This window comes from Lytechinus pictus, chromosome 3 (genome assembly GCF_037042905.1).
Source record: "Lytechinus pictus isolate F3 Inbred chromosome 3, Lp3.0, whole genome shotgun sequence".
NCBI classification, from domain to species: Eukaryota; Metazoa; Echinodermata; class Echinoidea; order Temnopleuroida; family Toxopneustidae; genus Lytechinus; species Lytechinus pictus.
The window spans coordinates 68238648-68258946 of NC_087247.1; the positions used below are offsets into that span (position 1 = coordinate 68238648).

Here is a 20299-nt window from a genome sequence, read left to right on the forward strand (position 1 = left end):
TCAAATTACTCGCGCCTGTTTGTTTTGAAAACAGTATTCAGCCAATCAGAACTCTGGATTTTATGTTACTCAGAAATTTCAGAAATCTCGTCTTGCATCTTGATGGAAATAACTGGCTGCTGACCCATCTAAAAGATGCCACATGTCAAGAGTGACATTTTAAGAAAGTATATAGTTTGAGCTTTCTGATGATATAAATAATGTTGGTGCCTAAAACACAAAATGTTGCACAATTTGCAAGTGAAAACAGAGGAAGAAAATTCTGTTTGATGCATCTTTTCAGGTAAAAAATTCACTTATTTATCAAAATATTTCATTCAAAAGAAATGATCAATATAAAAGGGTAACATTTACTCTTGCCCATGGTACAAAAATAATCAATATTACTCAAGGAGAAAGTGGTTAAATTCTTTGAGAAAGAAAGTCTCACAATTCACGAGATTTTGCAGGGACATGAATTCAGCCACGAGAGGACTTGGATAAATCTTGCTCATTTGCTCATTAACACAGGGGCTTGCGGACTGACTGTAATATCTGTGTGATTTTGTGTATATTGTGTCAAATATTGGGATCGTGCAATTATTTGAACATTTTGAATATATCGGAGGATTGCTACTCGGATTCTTCTTCATGCCTAAAGTCATTAAGTGGTGCTTGGATATTGTCATTTCATCATATAACCAACACCCTCTTCACCCTCATGATGGTAGATATCTCGAAGAATTATCATGCAAAATATGGTGACAAATGACCTTGACTTTTAAGACAGAAAAGATGTGCCATTACGTATGGGACGCAGAAAAGAAGACAATTTTTTTAAACATTTTTTTTTCAAGTTGAGAACTCTCTGAAAGTATTTCATCTGACAACTTATCTCAGGTAAGTTTCATGTCATAAGCCAAAACCCTCTAATAACAGACTCTAATTAAACAAATTAATGACATGTTACGTATGGGACATGGGACATTTTGTCCCCATAGAGAACTTACACAATTTTCCCCATAATTTTAAAACTTATAATAATTAAAATATTGAAATAACAAGAGTTTTTTTATTTTAAAATGTTCTATTGAGACATATGTGATATGACTGAAAAGAAAATTAGCCAATTCAACAATTTTTTCCTTGTTATTCATGGTTTCATGAATTTATTATGTATTTCTATTGTTTTTAATTTTTTTCATATCTTCCATTTTTCCATTTATTTTGCTTCATTTGTTTTCATCAATCAGTTTTTTTAATAACAAATCAGTCTTTAGAAACAAAAAAAGGTAAATAAATCACTTTTTAGAGCACTCTTGAAATTTGTCTTTCTCCATTCACTTTGTACACAAACCTCTCCATTGACATTGTGTGTAAAAGTCCCATATGTAACATTAAAAAAAAATTAACTTTTAATTAAAAGGTAAACAATATTTTTGAAACTTTTTGTGGTATAACATTTTCATACTCAATAAATTAGAATCCCCCAGAGATACAAATATTGCATTCTGAGAAATAACCAAAAAAAAACCATCCTCAAAATTTTACGTATGGGACATTCCATCCTTGAACAAGACCTACTTAGCATATTTAATTAGATGACACCACTTTTTCCCCCAAAAAGTAACAAGATGTTAGGGGGTCCATGTCACACCTATGACTAGATCTAAAGCTCACAAGCTTTGTTTTGACTTTATATGACTTATAATTGTCCCATATGTAACGTCCATTTTACCAATTATGCAAATTAGGTGCCCCAAATTAGCATAAATTAGCATATTATCAAATTTTTCTTAATGGAATGTTAAAATTCCAAATTTTGGCTTTCTCATGGTACCCCACCAAAGATAACTTCTTAAAATAAAGATGAAATTTTGTCTTCCCGTTCTAGGGCACTCACACACATACGAGGTTAGTATGCTATAGACTCTATGCTATATGTTCTTAGGGTGACCTTTTCTTGGACTTGCCCATATTCTGATCTAAAAAATGCTTTGCCTTTATTTAAGGTCACTACTTCAGACAAAAGATGCATCATACACACTTATAATCATGAAGACTAGGGCATTGAATTGAGAGTGGAAATGTGAACAATTCATTTCAGAAGTTGCAGATGTTGATAATAATGGATACCCAGAACATCAATCACATAGATATAATCTTACGTATACGTAAGCTCCCGAAAGCTAGAGAGGAAACTCTTTTCAGGCGTTTTTGATTTTCCATAGGTTTTGTACATAACAAACATGGCTGCCATTTGGCCAATTTGAAGGTTGATTTTGTAAGGTCAAAGTTTAATTCATAAGTAATGACGTCAAAATATGCATAATGCACTTGTATGATTGGATAAAAGGCTAATGTTTTATTCATGTCCTCATGCATTAAACATTTGTTTCCGTCCCACAATTCCCTACGATATCTGTGCGAAGTGTCGTTCTTTTTTACTCTGCAAAATTCAACTTTTTGAAATACAATAGCCAGACTAATTATCTCTTTATAAAATTAGTGCCCGGAATCATGATTTCTGATTGAAATTCAGTTGAGCAGAAAATCTTTGAGGGAACATCTACATCAAAGTAATGACATTCCATACAAATAAAAGTAATTTAAGTTCAATTTCATGCTTTGATCTCAGTTGCAATTGTAACATGTTTGCTGGGGTTCAGCGTCACAGTCAGGGCCTTATGTGTAATTTACTACGTAAACCACAATTTCCATATTTCCAAGTCTGTTTCCTGATCCCAAATAAATTTGAGATCTGACTGACATATTTTCTCAGAAAATAATAATTTTTTTGTAAAACTAAGTTGGTTAATTGGAATGCTTCATGTCCGTCCTTATTAAATCTGTATTTTAGTTCCATTGTCAAATATCAGTGGTAGATGTGGACTTGTTTAGTAACGGCAAAGCTGCATCAAATCTAAGCCAAATAATTAATATAGTCAGAGCGGGATACAGCCATTGATACCGCCGGTGCCAGCCGGCTGCGAAATTGCCGATGTAGGCTAGGTCATTAGGTGTTGGGAATTAGTGTCAAACAAGCTTGAGTTGAGGTTTAAAGTTGGGCCTGGGCCTTCTGATTTTGGACATAGCTATTTCATCTTTACATGAATCAATACAATTCTCTGCATTTAAAAAGAAATTAAATTAAATCTAAATAAACTAAATCTATGCGGAATGATATCGGTAGATTTTGCCATGGTAATGGAATGATTTAAGACAGATTTTAACGTTAGTCTTTTTTTACTAAAAGTAAGGCCCTAGGATAGGTCTAACTTAGATCTGGATTTTTAACAAGTGAAAAGCCTCTGGCAGTCTCGCCTGCATTACGCAATTCGATATAGTAGCAGTGCTGACTTTGAAAACAGATATTGAATAATTATTCACAAAAGAAAACACTCATACAATGATAATAAAATACTATGTCCATTGACCCAACACGACCTTTGACCAACACGGCCAAAGTTCATTGACCTTAAATGACCTTTGATCTTGGTCATGTGACCTGAAACATGCACAGGATATTCAGGGATACATGGTTACTCTTATATCCTAGTTTCATGCACTAGATCCATAAATTTTCAAAGTTATGATGACAATTCCACAAATACCCCCAAAATGATCAAAGTTTGTTAACCCTAAGTGACCTTTGACCTTGGTCATGTGACCTGAAACTCGGGCAGGATGTTAAGTGATACACTATTACCCTTATGTCTAAGTTTCACAAACTAGGTCAATATACTTTCCAAGTTATGACAATTCCACAAATACCCCCAAAATGGTCAAAGATCGTTGACCCTAAATGACCTTTGCAAGGCTCCACATTAACTTTTTTTGGTGGTGGCCCGTTTGGGCCACCAAAACCTTCAAATAATTTTTTTTGGTGGCCCAATATTAAAGTTTGGTGGCCTGAAAATATAAAGAAAAACATTAATTAAAAATGAATAAAACAAACTTTTGAAATATTAATTCTGCAGCCACTACCACTAAGTTACTTTCACTTTGTACATCTTGTATGTAAATCTTGTTTGCTGTTATTTTACTTTGCTAATTGATTTGTGGTAATATATAAATTGTTCTATCATTGTAAATATGAAATGATTGAAAGAGAATAAAAGAATTGTATTGTTCCCAGGTTGTGTGGACTTTTTTAAAATCTCTGTATAGACACACACTCATAATGGTAAAGTAAATAAATAGTGCATAGCAAACTCAGATAGATGTACAAAACAATGATTTTTCCTTTCTTCCTTTTTGAATCCTAAAACCTTTGCACGCTGAATAAATTTTGGGGGATAATAATGACAACTGTTTCCATGTTATTTTCTTTAATTCAAGATATCCATATTGCAACATTGATACTTATTATTATTATATAGATGTTATCCAAGAACTATTGCCTTTTATTAGGTTATCTAATTTGAAGGTAGGGGAAAAAACTAATTATTACAATTGTTGAATTCAATTGTACGAATGTGCAAAATTGCAACATCAGCGCGCAAAGGGTTATGCAGGCCCCAAATCCAGTTTATTTTCTCTTTTCCAGCATATTATAGCAGGAGAAAATCACAGAAAAATATGCTGCAAAATTAGAACAATGCATAAAAGGGGGAAACAAACAAAAATAATTTTTAGAATAGTACCGTATGGGCACTACTATTCAACCCGGCATAATTCAAAGATTTGGACAAATTCCCCCAAATATTTAGAAATAGGGAATTTATCTTAATTTCATACCTTTGTTATTTCCAGTGTAATCTGTTGTCAATATTTTCTTTATCAATCTATCGACTGTATGCGCGGAGGATCGAATTATGCGGCGATGACCTTTTGCACTGAAATGCACTAGTATTCAACCTAGTGATGATAGATGGCTAATTTCAAAATGGTTTAGATTGCTAAATTAGATCTAGATTTATGTAAGTCTCTGGCTTTGATTAATTCCCTGTTTGGTCTCATCTCAATTGGTCTAGTCCATAGTCGGATGGGACAAGGGCAGATTGAAAGACAGGGCCATCTTTCATCGCTAGGTTGAATACTAGTGCCGACGGATTGAACACTAGTGCCAAAAACCATCGCCGTATAATTCGATCGCCCGCGCACAGTCGACGGGTTGAAGAAAAAAATATCGGAAAAAGAATAACCAGCATTTGCTCTTGGAAATAAGACCGGTCTGAAATTAAGGTAAATTCTTTATTGCTACATATTTGAGGAAACTCTCCAAACGGGTTGAATACTAGTGCCCTTACGGTATATTAAAAAAAGAAAACAAAAATAATGAAATAAATTTGTGAAATCAAACAAAAGAAAGAAAGAAAAAACAAAGAACAGGAAAAAAAAAGGAAAGAAAAAATTTAGAGAAAAAAAAGAAAATGAAAGAAAAATTAATAAAACAAAATTAATAAAAAATGGGGAAAATTATTATTTTTCAGTAGAAACATATTCTTTAATCAGGCATATTCAATGGGAAGGGGTATAAATGGTTTAACCACTATAAAACAAGGCAAACGCCAAGCGTTGTCTCGCCTGCATGTTGCAGTCATGAAATGACTGCATGTCAAAACTATAGGTCATGTCATTAGTGGAATAAACAGATAAGGTCATGCCATTAGAGGAACAAACAGATACAAAAAGCATCCGAACATACAGTACCAGTCAGATATCTTTAATACCTGTTTCTAAGCAATAGAAATTTATTGTGTGTACAACACAGCACAGTGCCAGCCATGGAAAGTTCATTGACCTTTGACCTAAATCAAATTCAACTCACATTCGAACTTGACCTGCACCTTCAAGAGAAGGACCTCTTGTATGAATTTGGCAATCCTACCTCGAAGATATAAAAAGTTAGTATGTGCACAACACAGCACAGTGCCAGTCATGGAAAGTTCATTGACCTTTGACCTTAATCAAATTCAACTCACATTCGAACTTGACCTGCACCTTCAAGAGATGGACCTCTGTTATGAATTTGGCGATCTCACCTCAAAGCTATAGAAATTTATTGGGTGTACAACACAGCACAGTGCCAGTCATGGAAAGTTCATTGACCTTTGACCTTATTCAAATTCGACTCATATTCGAACTTGACCTGTGCCTTCAGGAGATGGACCTCTGGTTTGAATTTGGTGATCCCACCTCAAAGCTATAGTCTTATTATGTGTACAACATAGCACAGTGCCAGTCATGGAAAGTTCATTGACCTTTGACCTTATTCAAATTCGACTCATATTCGAACTTGACCTGTGCCTTCAGGAGATGGACCTCTGGTATGAATTTGGTGATCCCACCTCGAAGCTATAGAAAGTTATTGGGTGTACAACACAATTGTGCCAGTCATGGAAAGTTCATTGACCTTTGACCTTATTCAAATTTGACTCATATTCGAACTTGACCTGTGCCTTCAGGAGATGGACCTCTGGTATGAATTTGGTGATCCCACCTCGAAGCTATAGAAATTTATTGGGTGTATGTACAACACAATTGTTGACGACGACGCCGCCGACACCGACGCCGGAAATAGTGATACATGTACCTATGTCTCGCTCCGCTACGCAGGCGAGACAACAACAAAAAATGAAAGAAAAAAATAATAAGAAAACGGCAAAAGTTATATCTGGAAAAAACAGTGTGAGAAAATATTTGCCAAAATGCTAGAAAAATTCACATTTCATATCAATGAAATGCCTTCCAAAAGTGTTAACTTCCCAAAGAGTGGTTTAAGAAGTCATTTATAAACAAGAAAGAAACCAAGTATCAACATACATACAAATGCACACGTGGGACTGTGATGTACTCACCTATGTGTTTTATGTGTATTAATGTATTTGGAAATCGGTCTTTTTGAGTCAAAAGAGAGGTCATAATTCCTCTTTTTAATGCTTGCAAATAATCAGGTTACACCAGATTTTAGTAATATGGACTGTAGAAGGGCATTTCATTGGTGTAAAATGCAACTTTAACGTAGATTTTCAAAGTTCTGTGGAAGATTTCTTAGCAGCAACATTTTGTATCGCAGCTCCCTGAGCCTGAATAGTCTGCTAGCGCACAGCTAGCTGCAGTGGTTTCATGCATGCAAAGCTAACGCCAGACGGCCGGCTGGATATTCTCCACTGCTTTGTCATGTTCCTTTCCTCCATGACTATGCAATCTTTGAGTGTGTGTATTTGTGTGTAGATTAACAAAAAGGGCGCATGACGAATTGGCTTGCAATTTGAACTGTAGAATGTTGATAAATGCATGCAAAATCGGGAGAAAAATTGCGCTACTTTGAAAATTATTGGTTGCCCGATTCGGGCCACCAAAACTTAACATTTTTTCAATAATGGTTGCCCGAGGTGAATTTCTGGTGGCCCCGGGCCACCGCTAATGTCGAGCTTTGCCTTTGACCTTGATCATGTGACCTGAAACTTGCACAGGATGTTCAGAGATACTTAATTGCTCTCATGTTTAAGTTTCATGAACTAGATCTATAAATTTCCAAAGTTATGATGACAATTCCACAAATACCCCCAAAATGGTCAAAGTTTGTTGACCCTAAGGGACCTTTGACATTGGTCATGTGACCTGAAACTCGGGCAGGATATTCAGGGATACATGGTTACTCTTATGTCCTAGTTTTATGAACTAGATCCATAAATTTTCAAAGTTATGACAATTCCACAAATACCCCCAAAATGTCAAAGTGACCTTTGACCTTGGTCATGTGACCTGAAACTGGGGCAGGATGTTAAGTGATACACTATTACCCATATGTCTAAGTTTCATGAACTAGGTCCATATACTTAATAAGTTATGACAATTCCACAAATACCCCCAAAATGGTCAGTTTGTTAACCCTAAGTGACCTTTGACCTTAGTCACGTGACCTGAAACTCGGGCAGGATGTTAAGTGATACACTATTACCCTTATGTCTAAGTTTCATGAACTAGGTCTATATACTTTCGAAGTTATGACAACATTTCAAAAACTTAACCTTGGTTAAGATTTCGATATTGATTCCCCCATCATGGTCTTAGTTCATTGACCCTAAATGACCTTAGTCATGTGACCTGAAACTCAGGCAGGATGTTCAGTAATACTTGATTACCCTTTTGTCCAAGTTTCATAAACAAGGTCCATATACTTTCTAAGTTATGATGATATTTCAAAAAACTTAACCTTGGTTAAGATTTCAATGTTGATGACGCCGCCATCGTAGTAGAGCGAGCATGCAGAGCAGATCAGAGCAGAGCCTGCATAGCAGAGCGAGACTATAGGCGCCGTTTTTCCGACGGCGCACAGTGGGCCAGAATGGGTTGAAAGTGCGCCAAAATTATATTCCGAGTTATATTTTTACTTTAACATGTTGATTAAGGGTAATTTTTGGCGTAGAATCGATTTAACATAATTTAAAGCCGATGTGACGTCACCTTGATACCAAATTTTGATTGGCTACTTAAAACCTATCTGTGAAAAGACAAATTACGCTAAACAATGTGTAGTATAAACTTTGGTTTATGTGCTACTTTCAGATTGACCAGAGTGAATGTTGGTTTATGCTTCTCACATGCCTAAAATGTGTGTCTGAGATGCCGAAAAATAGTTTTGGCTCAATCCCACTATATCGGCTCAATTTCGGTAAAACCCTGTCGCCTCACTTCAGACCGATGATCATAAATTAATAAATATCCAGATGTCATAGATTCATCTTATTTTCATAGCTGATATCCATATAAGTCATTTGTGATATAAAGTTGATCGCATAGGTCATGATTTTTTTTTACTGGTGGTATTTAAAAAGGTCGGTTGGCTTAAAATCGCCTGTCGCCAGATTTATATTCCATCTTTATAGAGACTTGCTTGATCTAAACTTTTCTCTTAAAGTTAAAGATTCAAGTTTAAAATGATGATAAATATACGATGAAATAAACAAACAAAAAAATCTTGAAGAGATAATTTACTTCACTGAGATTTTTTCAAATCAGCGCTGGTCGCCAAATACCATGTAATTTACGTTACCTTCATAGTTTTAGATGGGACGGAAAGCATATATCATGAAATGCGGCAAAATTGGCACAGATCAGTTCCACTCCAGTACTATTTTTTACTCCCGCAAATCATTTTTCTCATCAATATATTTTTTGTCTAATTTTAACAATCTAACAAGCTGGATATATCTGGCGTTTTTAACGTTTGAAACATACGTTACCAATGTTTCGTGCCTTAACGGAATGATGTGTAGTAATGATCAGTTTTGTTAAGATAGTCTTCAAATACATTGCAACTTGAGAGGAAAAGGCGAAAAAATATATCCTCCAGATTTTCAGGATTCAATATCGAAGCTTGATGTGAAATTTACGTTACGTAACTTACGTGACGGTCCTTTTGTATTTGCCTCATTATCTCTTTCATATCGGTCTTACCTGAACATATTAGTCTCGAAAAACCAAAAACCACGCCAGCTACGTCAAATACTCCCTAGCAACCGCATTTTCTAAGATAAAATGGTGTCAAGCATGTGCATCATCTAAAGACAACTGATCGTTGATCATTGGTAAGTTATAATCTTTCTCTTTTTTTAGCTAATATTGTTACTTTAACATCAGTTTTATCCTCAATTACTATCTTAAGAATGTCTATTTGAACATGGTGAATGTATTTTGTCCATTTCAAGCGGAATTTAAGTAAATTATGACATAAATCTAAGTGATGCAAAATGTAACGTACGTTTCACATTGGCGACCTGCAAGCATTTTGGATATTACTTTTATATGTCACACTAATAGGTCGATACATCAGAAACACTTTGTATTTTGCATAATGAACAACCGGATGGATAATTTGTGCAGTGCTTATCATGTATAACCTAATTATCTGTGAAATTCATTTTATGATTATACGGTAATCATGAGTTAACTCATTGCTGTTTTTCGAAGTAACGTAAGTTTCATTTCTTTTCATATGAATCAATCATCACATGTGATGTTGTTATAAGAATGAAAAATGCGACAAAACAATGCTATTGTGATAGATATAAGCCTAAAGCATAGTGATGAATCTGTTAAAGGTCATACGGGGGAAGTAATTATACTAGTTTAGATTCCACATGTACCCAAATCATTGGTAACGTAAGTTACAAAATCTGATTTAATTGTTAATTCCGTATATTCCTCAAAGGAATCTCCGTCATTGATATAAATTTGATATACACGATATACTTACCAGGAATATTTGTCTTCCCCTTGTAGATAATTTTCTGAGCGAAAGACATGGCAAAAACGAGAGCTGAAATACAAGCTGCCTATCGGGAGAGAAAACGCAAGATAATTGGAGAAAGGGCATATCTTGAACATGAAAGGAGAAGAGTAAAAAAGTATTACATCCCAGTTGAGAAATTGACAAAGACACAACTCAAGGAACGAAGACAGACAGTGAACAAAAGAGTGAAAAAACACAGAAAACGTGTCGCTGAAGTATTGTCTAAAATCAGGAAAGACTCGGACAATCGAAATGCCGTAGATGTTGCTGACAATGCTGATGGTAACAGGAGTGCATTGGATGAAAGTGCCGACTCTGCTCTTTCCGACGTATCTTTTGACAGGCCAACGACACGTTCAAGTGCATCACTAGTAGTAAAATTGCCCTTTGCCTTAAGAAAATCTAGACGCAAGAGAAGAAGCAAGTGCTTAGACAAAGCTCATAAGCGAATAGAAAGTTTGACTCACCAGTTGAAAGCAGCGACAAAAACTAACAAGAGAGTTCAGAAGAGGTATGAAAGGTTATTGAAAAGGCAGACAGATTCTCATCTTACGACAAGCACGCCGGCAAACACACCTAAATCGAAGATGAAATCGATGTTGAAGAGATGTGGTCTCCCTGAGAAGAGATGCTCAAAGGAAATCAAGAAACATCTGTTGTTTTCTAATGCAATCTTGGTTGAAATCCAAACTGCTTCACGCAAAAGGAAAACGAAAGATTACCGGAGAATGTTGCACAACGTTGTTGCGGGATCTAGAGTCATGAAGAAGTACAGGCTGTTGTCATTCTTCCAAAAGTCAAGTGGACTGGGTCGACGAAACCTGACGAACGCTGGGAAATCGGTTTGGTCAGGAGTGAAAACAAAGCCGATATGGACGAGTCTCCATGAGGAAATCAAAGCATTCTTTGAAAGGGATGATGTGTCCCGGGTGATGCCCGGTAAGAAGGACGCTTGTAAAGGTAAAGACGGAATCAAGTTACAGAAGAGATATCTTTGTGACTATGTCGGGAACCTGCATGCAAAGTACATCTCAGAAAACGCGGAGAAGCGGAATGTCTCTCGGTCAGCATTTCACCGAGTGCGTAAGAACCTGTGTTCTCATATCAAACTCGTCCAATTTGCATCCCGCAATTCATGTTTGTGCAAAAGACATCAGAATGTGGCGTTACAGCTGAAGGCTTTGAAAGCACTAAACTGCGTCAACACTACCAACCCTGACCAGTTCATCAGAGACAATGACGATTCCGCTGTAGATGCAGCCCTCAACAGTCTGCAGGCTGACGTCAACGTAGATTTTGAGCAATGGAAGAGAAGTCCAGATGATGAGGGAAGAATTAAAACAAGACTGGTCAGAGTGTCTGCCACAAAAGAGGATCTTCTTACCCAATTTCCAAAGGAAATTCAAGAGCTGCGTTCACATGTTCGCCGTGTTCACAATCAATACGAAGCAATGACAAAGTGTAAGGAAAATCTAGCTGCTGATCACTGTATTGTACACATGGACTTTTCTGAAAACTACGTTTGTGCTGCCGAAGAAGAAGTGCAAAGTGCATATTGGTCACAAGAGTCCGTGACCATTCATCCAATCGTTGTATATTACCGTGATGTCGATGGCAATCTGGTCCATAGATCTCTGGTTGCCATTTCTGACGAGAGAGCACACAATACTTCGACAATCCTAGCAATAATAACAAAGGTTATTCCACAGTTGCGAGAGATGGTACCAACACTGTCGAAAGTGTTCTACTGGACGGACAGTCCTTCCTCCCAGTACAGGAACAAAACTATGTTCGCTGTTGTAGGTGAGCACAGAGCTTTGTATGGAATAGACGCTCAGTGGGATTATTTCGAAGCGGGCCATGGGAAAGGAGCCTGCGACGGCATCGGCGGAACTGTCAAAAGACTCGCCGATGAAGCCGTGAAGCGACGGGCTGCTGTGATCATGAACGCCCATGATTTCTTTGCTTGGGCTTCCCAAGAGCGTCATGATAACCCCAGCAATTACAAGATCACATACTTCTTCATAACCAAGAAGGACTGTTCGGATTGTGCTGAGATCATAGCCCAAAAGTGGTCTTGTCTTAAGAGTGTAAAGGGCACGATGGACATTCATTCTGTCATCGGAATGGGATCTGAAGACTTGCATGTACTTCTGAGGAATACTTCGTGCTTCTGTGAGAAGTGTGTGGTGAAGGATGGTGAATACGATGTAAATCTCATGTGCAGCGGATGGAGACGTGAGCACCTTTCCCGACGCGGTGCTAGAAGTTCTGAATGTGAAAGAGCACCTACCACGAGCAAACGCAAAGTGAAGCCAGTTCAAATACAATTCGACACTGATGACTGGGTGGCAGCTATGTATGCTGAAAAGTGGTACATCGGCAAGGTCCTTCAAACCGACAAAAATGATGTACACATTGATTTCATGAAAAGCAGCGAGAAATTCCCTGACCTGTTTAAGTGGCCTTCGGTATCAGACAAGATATGGGTATCCAGAGACAAAATGCTCTGCCATATTACACCTCTGAAGCGCTCGACGTCATCTAAACGCCTGTTTGAACTATCAGATGGAGACAGGCGATCGATTGAGAAAGAAAAAGACCTGTACATGTCTCGTCTTAAGTAGAATCAGTGAAGAAAACTGCCAAACGAACAAGTTGCAACAGCTTTGGGTTTTGTGTGTTTGTTTTTCTATACATTGTGTGCGGGTTTTTGACATGTTATACTTGAGTGTTGCCAAATGACATTGTTATACAAATAAATCTCAGTAATGATGCATGATGTTATATTCCCACTCTATCAACTCAATATACGGTTATGAAATATGAATTGATACAAGAATTTAAAATTCGTTTTATGTGTCTTCTCACCGCATAACCCATTACATAAATGCCAAATTTTTGTAAAATAAGATCTTTCATTCATTTGAAATTGACCCTTTCATTGGAGTCCTGCAGGTTATGTGAACAATTATTGTTGTTCTAAGAGAACATCTTGTTTTGCCATATCTTTACAGTTCGTTATGTTATGTGTACTGGTAACACATTGCATTTGTATTATATCATGAAGGTTGTGTTATCATCTTAATCCTATTCAGTTAAATGTGAAACATACGTTACTAGCTACGATGTCTTCAATATGTATTTGTTGCTTCTTAGTTAATAAAGAACGTAAACTTGTGTGATATTACAAATACGTGAGTATATGTATGGATCATAGTATATGCCTTCTAAACATGAAATTCTGACTAGTTGAGATTTTAGCTTCAGAAAGCTGTTCGTTTTTTTTGTAACATGAATGATTTTATGCTCTCAAAACTAAATGTCGAGGGTTTAAAAGGTTGTGTTTGAATCCGGGTAAAGTATTAAGTCTGTTGTTATTGAAAATTCATTGTATAGTGAATAAAGTATCGTGTGTTTTGTTCCGGAATTTGTTTTGCCATCCCTTTGGAATTGGAAACATACGTTACTTGAATTTGAAACTTACGTTACCGTTATTCTACAACGGTTTTTCATGTTCTATTACTTGTTTGCATTGTCAGCCTTACATTTCCAAGGTGCTTACAAGCATCGAGGTAGATTGTCAGCCTTTTAATTAGCACATCGTTTCTGTGCAGAGTTTTATTAAAAACAATCAAGTGTATCATCCTTTACAGAAACGGTTCGTTCATTTCGCCAAAGGCAATTATGTCCTGTATTTTAACAGTTTCAAGGATTGTCCAAGTTTTAATGAGATGTACGAAAAACATTATTCGCACTTTTATTAACAATGTACAATTAATAGACCAAAAATTAAAGGTTGAATTGTAGCAACTGTTTTTGTAACCAAGTTCTTAGTAACGTAAGTTACACTTTTAAATTTAGGATACTCTATTCAAACCTCTGTACTGACATTAATTGTTATAGATAAATGACCCGACTTAAGGAATATCTTTGGAAAGTTGTTCACTTTGTTTTGACATTAAAATAAACATCCTTTACAGAACTTCATTTTTCATTTTTTTCTTCTTTCCATTTGCGCCTATGTAGTGGGATTGAGCCTTTTATGGCATCAAAATAATCATTAATTAGATTTATAAAAAAAACCTTTAAAATCTGAAAAATATTAACCGTGCTTTATCAAGCTGTGTTGACTTGTGTAAAACGCAGAGTATATAACACCACGAATGTATTACTATGAGGAGGGTTTTTGGCTGAAATTATTCTACAAGTAAGTTTTATCTCTGGAATAGTTGTGGGTATAGCCCTTATTTGCGTTAGCAACCTTTATTTTGTTTACATTATGCCCGGAATTCATGTCATTTTCATGGAATGGGAGGGGATTCGTCCTCGCTGTGCAAAAGCGAACGGCAATGTACACCCATACGGTGCGCTACGACGACTGCGCGGTATAAAAATGACAGTTTTTTAACAGGTTTTTGGGGTGTTGTGTCAAGTAAAATCGGCTCTAACATGAAAACGGGCAGCTAAATTTGGTATCGATTTAAAGCTTAGACATCGGGAAAAATTATGCTTATAGAATTTAGACGGAAATCTAAACGTTTCTAATGTAAATGCGAAAAACATGGATTTTCAGCCTATTTCGAGGAATAATTATCCTATAAACCTCCTGAAAGGTGTCTTTTATCTACTTTGAACCCTTTTACACGAAAAAAGAATATATCAGGATTATGTGGGAGCCATTTCAGATCCCTACATGAAAAGCCTCCTGTGAAATGGCCTGTTTTTCAACTAGGTTGTCATATACGCGACATTTCGCAAAATGTCACATTTTACGATTTGAGTTAGGAAATTAACAACCTTTATGCAAATTCCGGAATGAAATATTTTGCTGAAGTATTGTTCAAAGTGTTGTCTTTCAGTTGGGCATGACAAAAATTAAAAATCTGAAATTGCCCAAAATGACTTTTGGCGCACTTTTGTTTCGCCCCGGCCCACTGTGCGGCGGCGAGACAAAAATGAATTTCTAGATCCGTCTGGTTTGACTTTTTTTCTACAAAGAATTAAGTTAAAGGTCAAGTCCACCCCAGAAAATAGTTTATTTGAATAAATAGAGAAAAATCAAACAAGAATAACGCTGAAAACTTCATCAAAATCGGATGTAAAATAAGAAAGTTATGACATTTTAAAGTTTCACTTATTTTTCAGAAAACAGTTATATGCACAATTCAGTGATATGCAAATGAGAGAGCCGATGATGTCACTCACTCACTATTTCTTTTGTTTTTTATTGTTTGAATTATAAAATATTTCAATTTTTACGAATTTGACAAATAGGACCCTCTTCTTTGAACCACAAAATGTTAAAATAATGGAATCTCACATGTTCAGGGAGAAATGATTTTTTTTTTCACATGGCAATGAGGAGAAAATTAAAATATTTCATATTTCACATAATAAAATACAAAAGAAAATGTTGAATGAGTGATGTCATCAGTCCCCTCATTTGCATACTGACCAGGATGTGCATATAACTGTTTTGTGAAATTAAGCAAAACTTTAAAATGCCATTACTTTCTTATTTTAGATCGGATTTTGATGAAATTTTCAGCGTTATGCTTGTCTGATTTTTCTCTTTCTATTCAAAGCAGCTTTTTGTTGGGGTGGACTTGTCCTTTAACTTTATTCTAGTCCCTGCCTGGACCGTTGGACTAAAATTATAATTAGCCTTACATAACGGAGTTAAATGATTCTTATTTTGGGGGGCCAACATATCTTTGTCAGGTTTCAAACTGCTCAATTATTGTATACCATGAGTGTGCAATTTTTATGGGAAGGGTTGAGAAAATTTATAGTGCCCCATTTTGAATTTCATAAGTATAAGATATATTAGAGGGGCTAATCTAATTGATTTATCTTTATTGTCCTCCTCACTTTACCTTATTTATGGTGAAAGGCAAAAGGTCATTTAAACTTGCGAGCAAGCTAACCTTTTTTTTTTATCAAAATCAAACTTAGACTTAGAGATTAACATGTTTATAGACGAGTGCAAAAATTAAATAATTGTCTCGCACTGATGAATGAGCGAGAGCCAAATTATCACACAAATAATAATTATCCTACATCTGTCAAAGCTGGCTTGGTGTATACAGTGCGTATCAAAAAAAAGTTTACACTTAGAAAAAATCATGTAAAATTATACATTTATAATATCCTGAAGATTTTTCCACATTTTAACATTGGTACAGATCCATTTAAGCAAATGACGTCGTAGCTGTCGAAAAATATTTCCGCTTGAGTGAGCACCACTTACTTTTGAAAAGTTAATGAAAAATGATTTGCGCAGAACTTTGAAATAGTTATGCAAATAAAAGTAGACCATAATCATGAAGAACAAGTTGAATTTAGCTAGTAAAATTGGTTTGAAGATATCTTTTACCTTTTTAACTTGTTTCCTTGCCCAAAACACTTCGAAGAGTCCATTGCGCCCCACCCCACTCCCCCACACACAGAGGCCATCGTGACGATATTTGCTTTACACTGAGCTGTGATTTACATGAAATGGCTTAGGCTTGATTTTCATTTTGTTAATCATTGTCAAGCTTGGAAAAAGTGTGGAGAAACAAGTATTAAATGAAAAATAAAAATGTAAACCCACTTTAAATGATAAAAACTTAGTGAAAAAATGCTGGAGATGTCTGATATACATTACGTCAAACCCCCGTTTGGAGAAAGACCGCAGTTCAGATTGCAAACTGCGGTTCTATACCCCATTTTGCGTTTGTAAATCCCAAAATCATTTCCAAGCCCAGGGGGCCGTTTCATAAAGCTGCTCGTAAGTTAAGAGCGACTTTAAGAACGACTGGTATCCTTTCTCGCGCGCTAGATCTTCGCCAATGGTGTGTCCCATTTACCGCAAGACAGGATCACCAGTCGCTCTTTATTTACGAACAGCTTTATGAAACACCCGCCTGATCAATCCCGCTAGGCCAGGTAATCCCCGCTGTCTCAATTTTACCTCCACAGGCCAGATTATGAGCGTTGAGCCAAGGACGAAATGATAAACAACAGCTGTGCTATTACGTAAGACTTCTCTGCCTGTAGTAGGACCTTCGGAATGAAATTATTGTATTCGATATTTAATCACGTTTTCAAATGCATATTGTATTCAGAAATCCAATGTTAGTCCATTTTCAAGTTCGAACGAAGAAAATCGACCTCGAAATAAGGAAAGTAAGTGAATTAAAATGACGGCATGCTTTGCTCGGGCTGTTGTGTTATCTTCGGACCGAGGTCAAGAAACAGGTGTTTTGATACTTAAATTGCTTGCTTGGGGCAGTTATGGTTTGTCGTACTTGGAGAAGAGAATTGATTGAGGGAAACTGGGGTATAGTGTTTTCAAATGAAAGGTTTTCGTCATGTAAACTTTTGTTTAGATTTAGTTATGTCCTCAGATCCAGCTGGCACAAAAGGGTAAAGGTTGTGCTTACTAAGTGTTGAAATTTCAATTTGGGTGGCAAAATTGTTACAAAATGCTTGAATGTATCCATTTATTACAATTGACAAAAAGTGCGATGGGAAATGTATGAGAAATGTTTCGCAGGGTAAATTTGATTTCGCCCTTTCCCCTTGACACAGCGTGAAAAGGAGCATTTCTGCGCAAACAGATTTCTGCGAGCTTTACAAAAATGGATAGTGCTCACTCAAGTGTAACATTCTGTCAAAACTTTTACTTTCATTGGATAGATGAGACCCAAACCCAAGATTATATGTGAAAAAATTACCCACATGTTGTATATTTTTTAATTCCCAGGGCTTTTTCAAAGTGTAAACTTTTTTTTGATACGCACTGTATATTGAAGATTGACAAAAGACCTCGCTAATTGCTATAGTAGGCCAGAATGCCACATATGCTTGAACCATTTACTGACTCTTTTTGACAATGAAGATGGTCAATGGAAACAGAGCCAGGTATGCCTATTTTGTCAGTGTAACATGATACAGAGAGAAGGAAGTTTTCGGTCAAGACCAGGTTTTTTCCTAGTTGGAAATATTCATCGGCTTAGGATATGACTAGCTGGAAATTTTGAAAATATTGTTTTAAAAGAGGAATTTTGTTCATCACCTCTAAAATTCTAAACTGTAAATTATTGTATTTTTAATTGCAGATCCAATGGGATCAAGTTCTTAGCAGTCCCAGCCCAGTCAGAAGTAAAAAGTCAACTACCATTTGCACATCACCAAGAGTTACAATCTGATGAGGAACAGGATATCTGAACTGAAAACTTGCAAGGTATGCTTGTTTTCATAAAAAAGGCCCCCTATTTCTTTTCCTTTTTTTTTTTTTGGGGGGGGGGGGCTATAGCAACTTTTCTGAATCATGTTATTTCATATAGTAAAGCTCCATTGTGAGTTAATATTTAATTGGATTCAGATTCACCAGTATTTCCATTCTCATCAATGCATTCTTATTGTCCATGTCTCTTATCTATATTAGTCATACATAAAATCACTTTAAAACTCAGTTACTCTGTAGACAGGAATAAAGAAGGACAAAATATTAAGAGTAATCTTATGATATATATTTGAATGAGTTTGCACACTTAATCAAAAAATTTCTCTGAATAATGATCTATAAATAGTGATCTACGTTTCTTATATGGCCGTATAGATTACTACATGTGAATTACCCAATTAATATTGCATGGAAGAGTAGGGCCTAATACAAAGTTTAAAACTTCTTAATAAACTGGACTAGATGAGTAAGAATAATTTATATCAGTTCTCAGCTCATTTTGTTTTTTTCTCTTTTTGTTTACCAAGCAGGTATATTGAATGTTGCTTGAACTACACATTTTTAGAAAATAAAAAATAACATTGGAGTATAAATATTTAGGTCCATAGGTTTCATAGATTAAAATATTTTCCCAAAGGGCACACCTACCCAACCTTTATTAATGTTCTAATCATCTAAATGAAGTACCCAGTACTTAAAGTAATGAAAGAATGTTTAAATATTAGTAGTTTGAAAAGGATAGGTTGTATTCTGGTAATATAATCAATTCAGAATGGGTCTTTACTAAGGTCTGGGCTATGTAACATACATGCCTACAGACATTTAAGACAATAAGAAATAATGGATTTTCATCGAAAAATGTGCATACTAAAATAAAAGGTGGCAGAACAAAGGATTAAGAAATCACTTACTCCTGGACCCCATTTCATTAAGACTAACTACTACTCTAACTTTGCCATTCTGGTAATTACCATGGGAACATTAGAGCAACAGATCAACATGATAATGAAGAATACTTCTATAAGACTGGAATATGATGGTGCTACTGATTGATTGATTGATTTTGTTTGTCAGGTATCTATACATGTAGGTATAATACTAGTACAACAGGTAAGAGTATACATGAAGTATCAAAATACCATGCATGCATGGTAACTTGCAAGATAGCCCATAAAAGCTATTGCAACATGGCATACTGTGACATTTTAAGATCGTGCGCAGCCAAATTAAATATTCTTCCTAAAGAGATAAATGAATTTGATTTAAGAGTGGGATAGAAATAAAAATGATATGAGAATAATTGTTTGCTCACATGATGGTGGGCAGGTACAGATAGCCTTGATGAGAGCGAATTCATGCGGGGAGAGGGGGAAGGGGGGTACTGGGCTGTCTTTTGCTCCCATCCCAAACTCAGAAATCTTTTTTCTTTTTTAATCTTCAGAAGATTTGCACCAGATTGTTCATTTCAATTTCAAAGTAAAGACAAAATGGCCTTCTGATTGCTTTGCTCTCTTGCTCAGATTTCTCTGATCATTTTAGGTATTTACCCCCCCCAAAAAAAAAAAAAAAAAACACAACAAACATATAAATAATTATGGCTACCGGTATTCATGATGTGTAATGAAAATAGGACTATTCATCGGGATCTGATGCAAATGCGAATCGATCTCAATGTATAGTCCTACTCCTACTCATGAATATTCATGAATTGAGCTGCAATTTTCGCACTTGCGCAGTTCGCGTTTGTGATGTTTTGGAATCGGCAGTGAATTAATACGTGTGAGGAAAATGTTACTGGCTCTAAATCACCAATTTGAGACTGATAGATATGAGGCGCCGAA

General features: G+C 36.0%; 2 protein-coding genes across 3 annotated transcripts in view; one reads left to right on the forward strand and one right to left on the reverse strand.

Moving 5' to 3' along the window:
- Positions 1-20299, reverse strand: part of LOC129255388 (isochorismatase domain-containing protein 1-like) — a 49612-nt gene that overhangs the window by 11793 nt on the left and 17520 nt on the right. The gene's annotated exons all lie outside the window — the stretch shown is intronic.
- LOC135153666 (uncharacterized) lies at positions 8577-17484 on the forward strand. Its single transcript, XM_064097630.1, has one exon. It carries the CDS (start codon positions 10234-10236, stop codon positions 12847-12849), a length of 2616 nt encoding a protein of 871 aa, XP_063953700.1. The 5' UTR covers positions 8577-10233; the 3' UTR covers positions 12850-17484.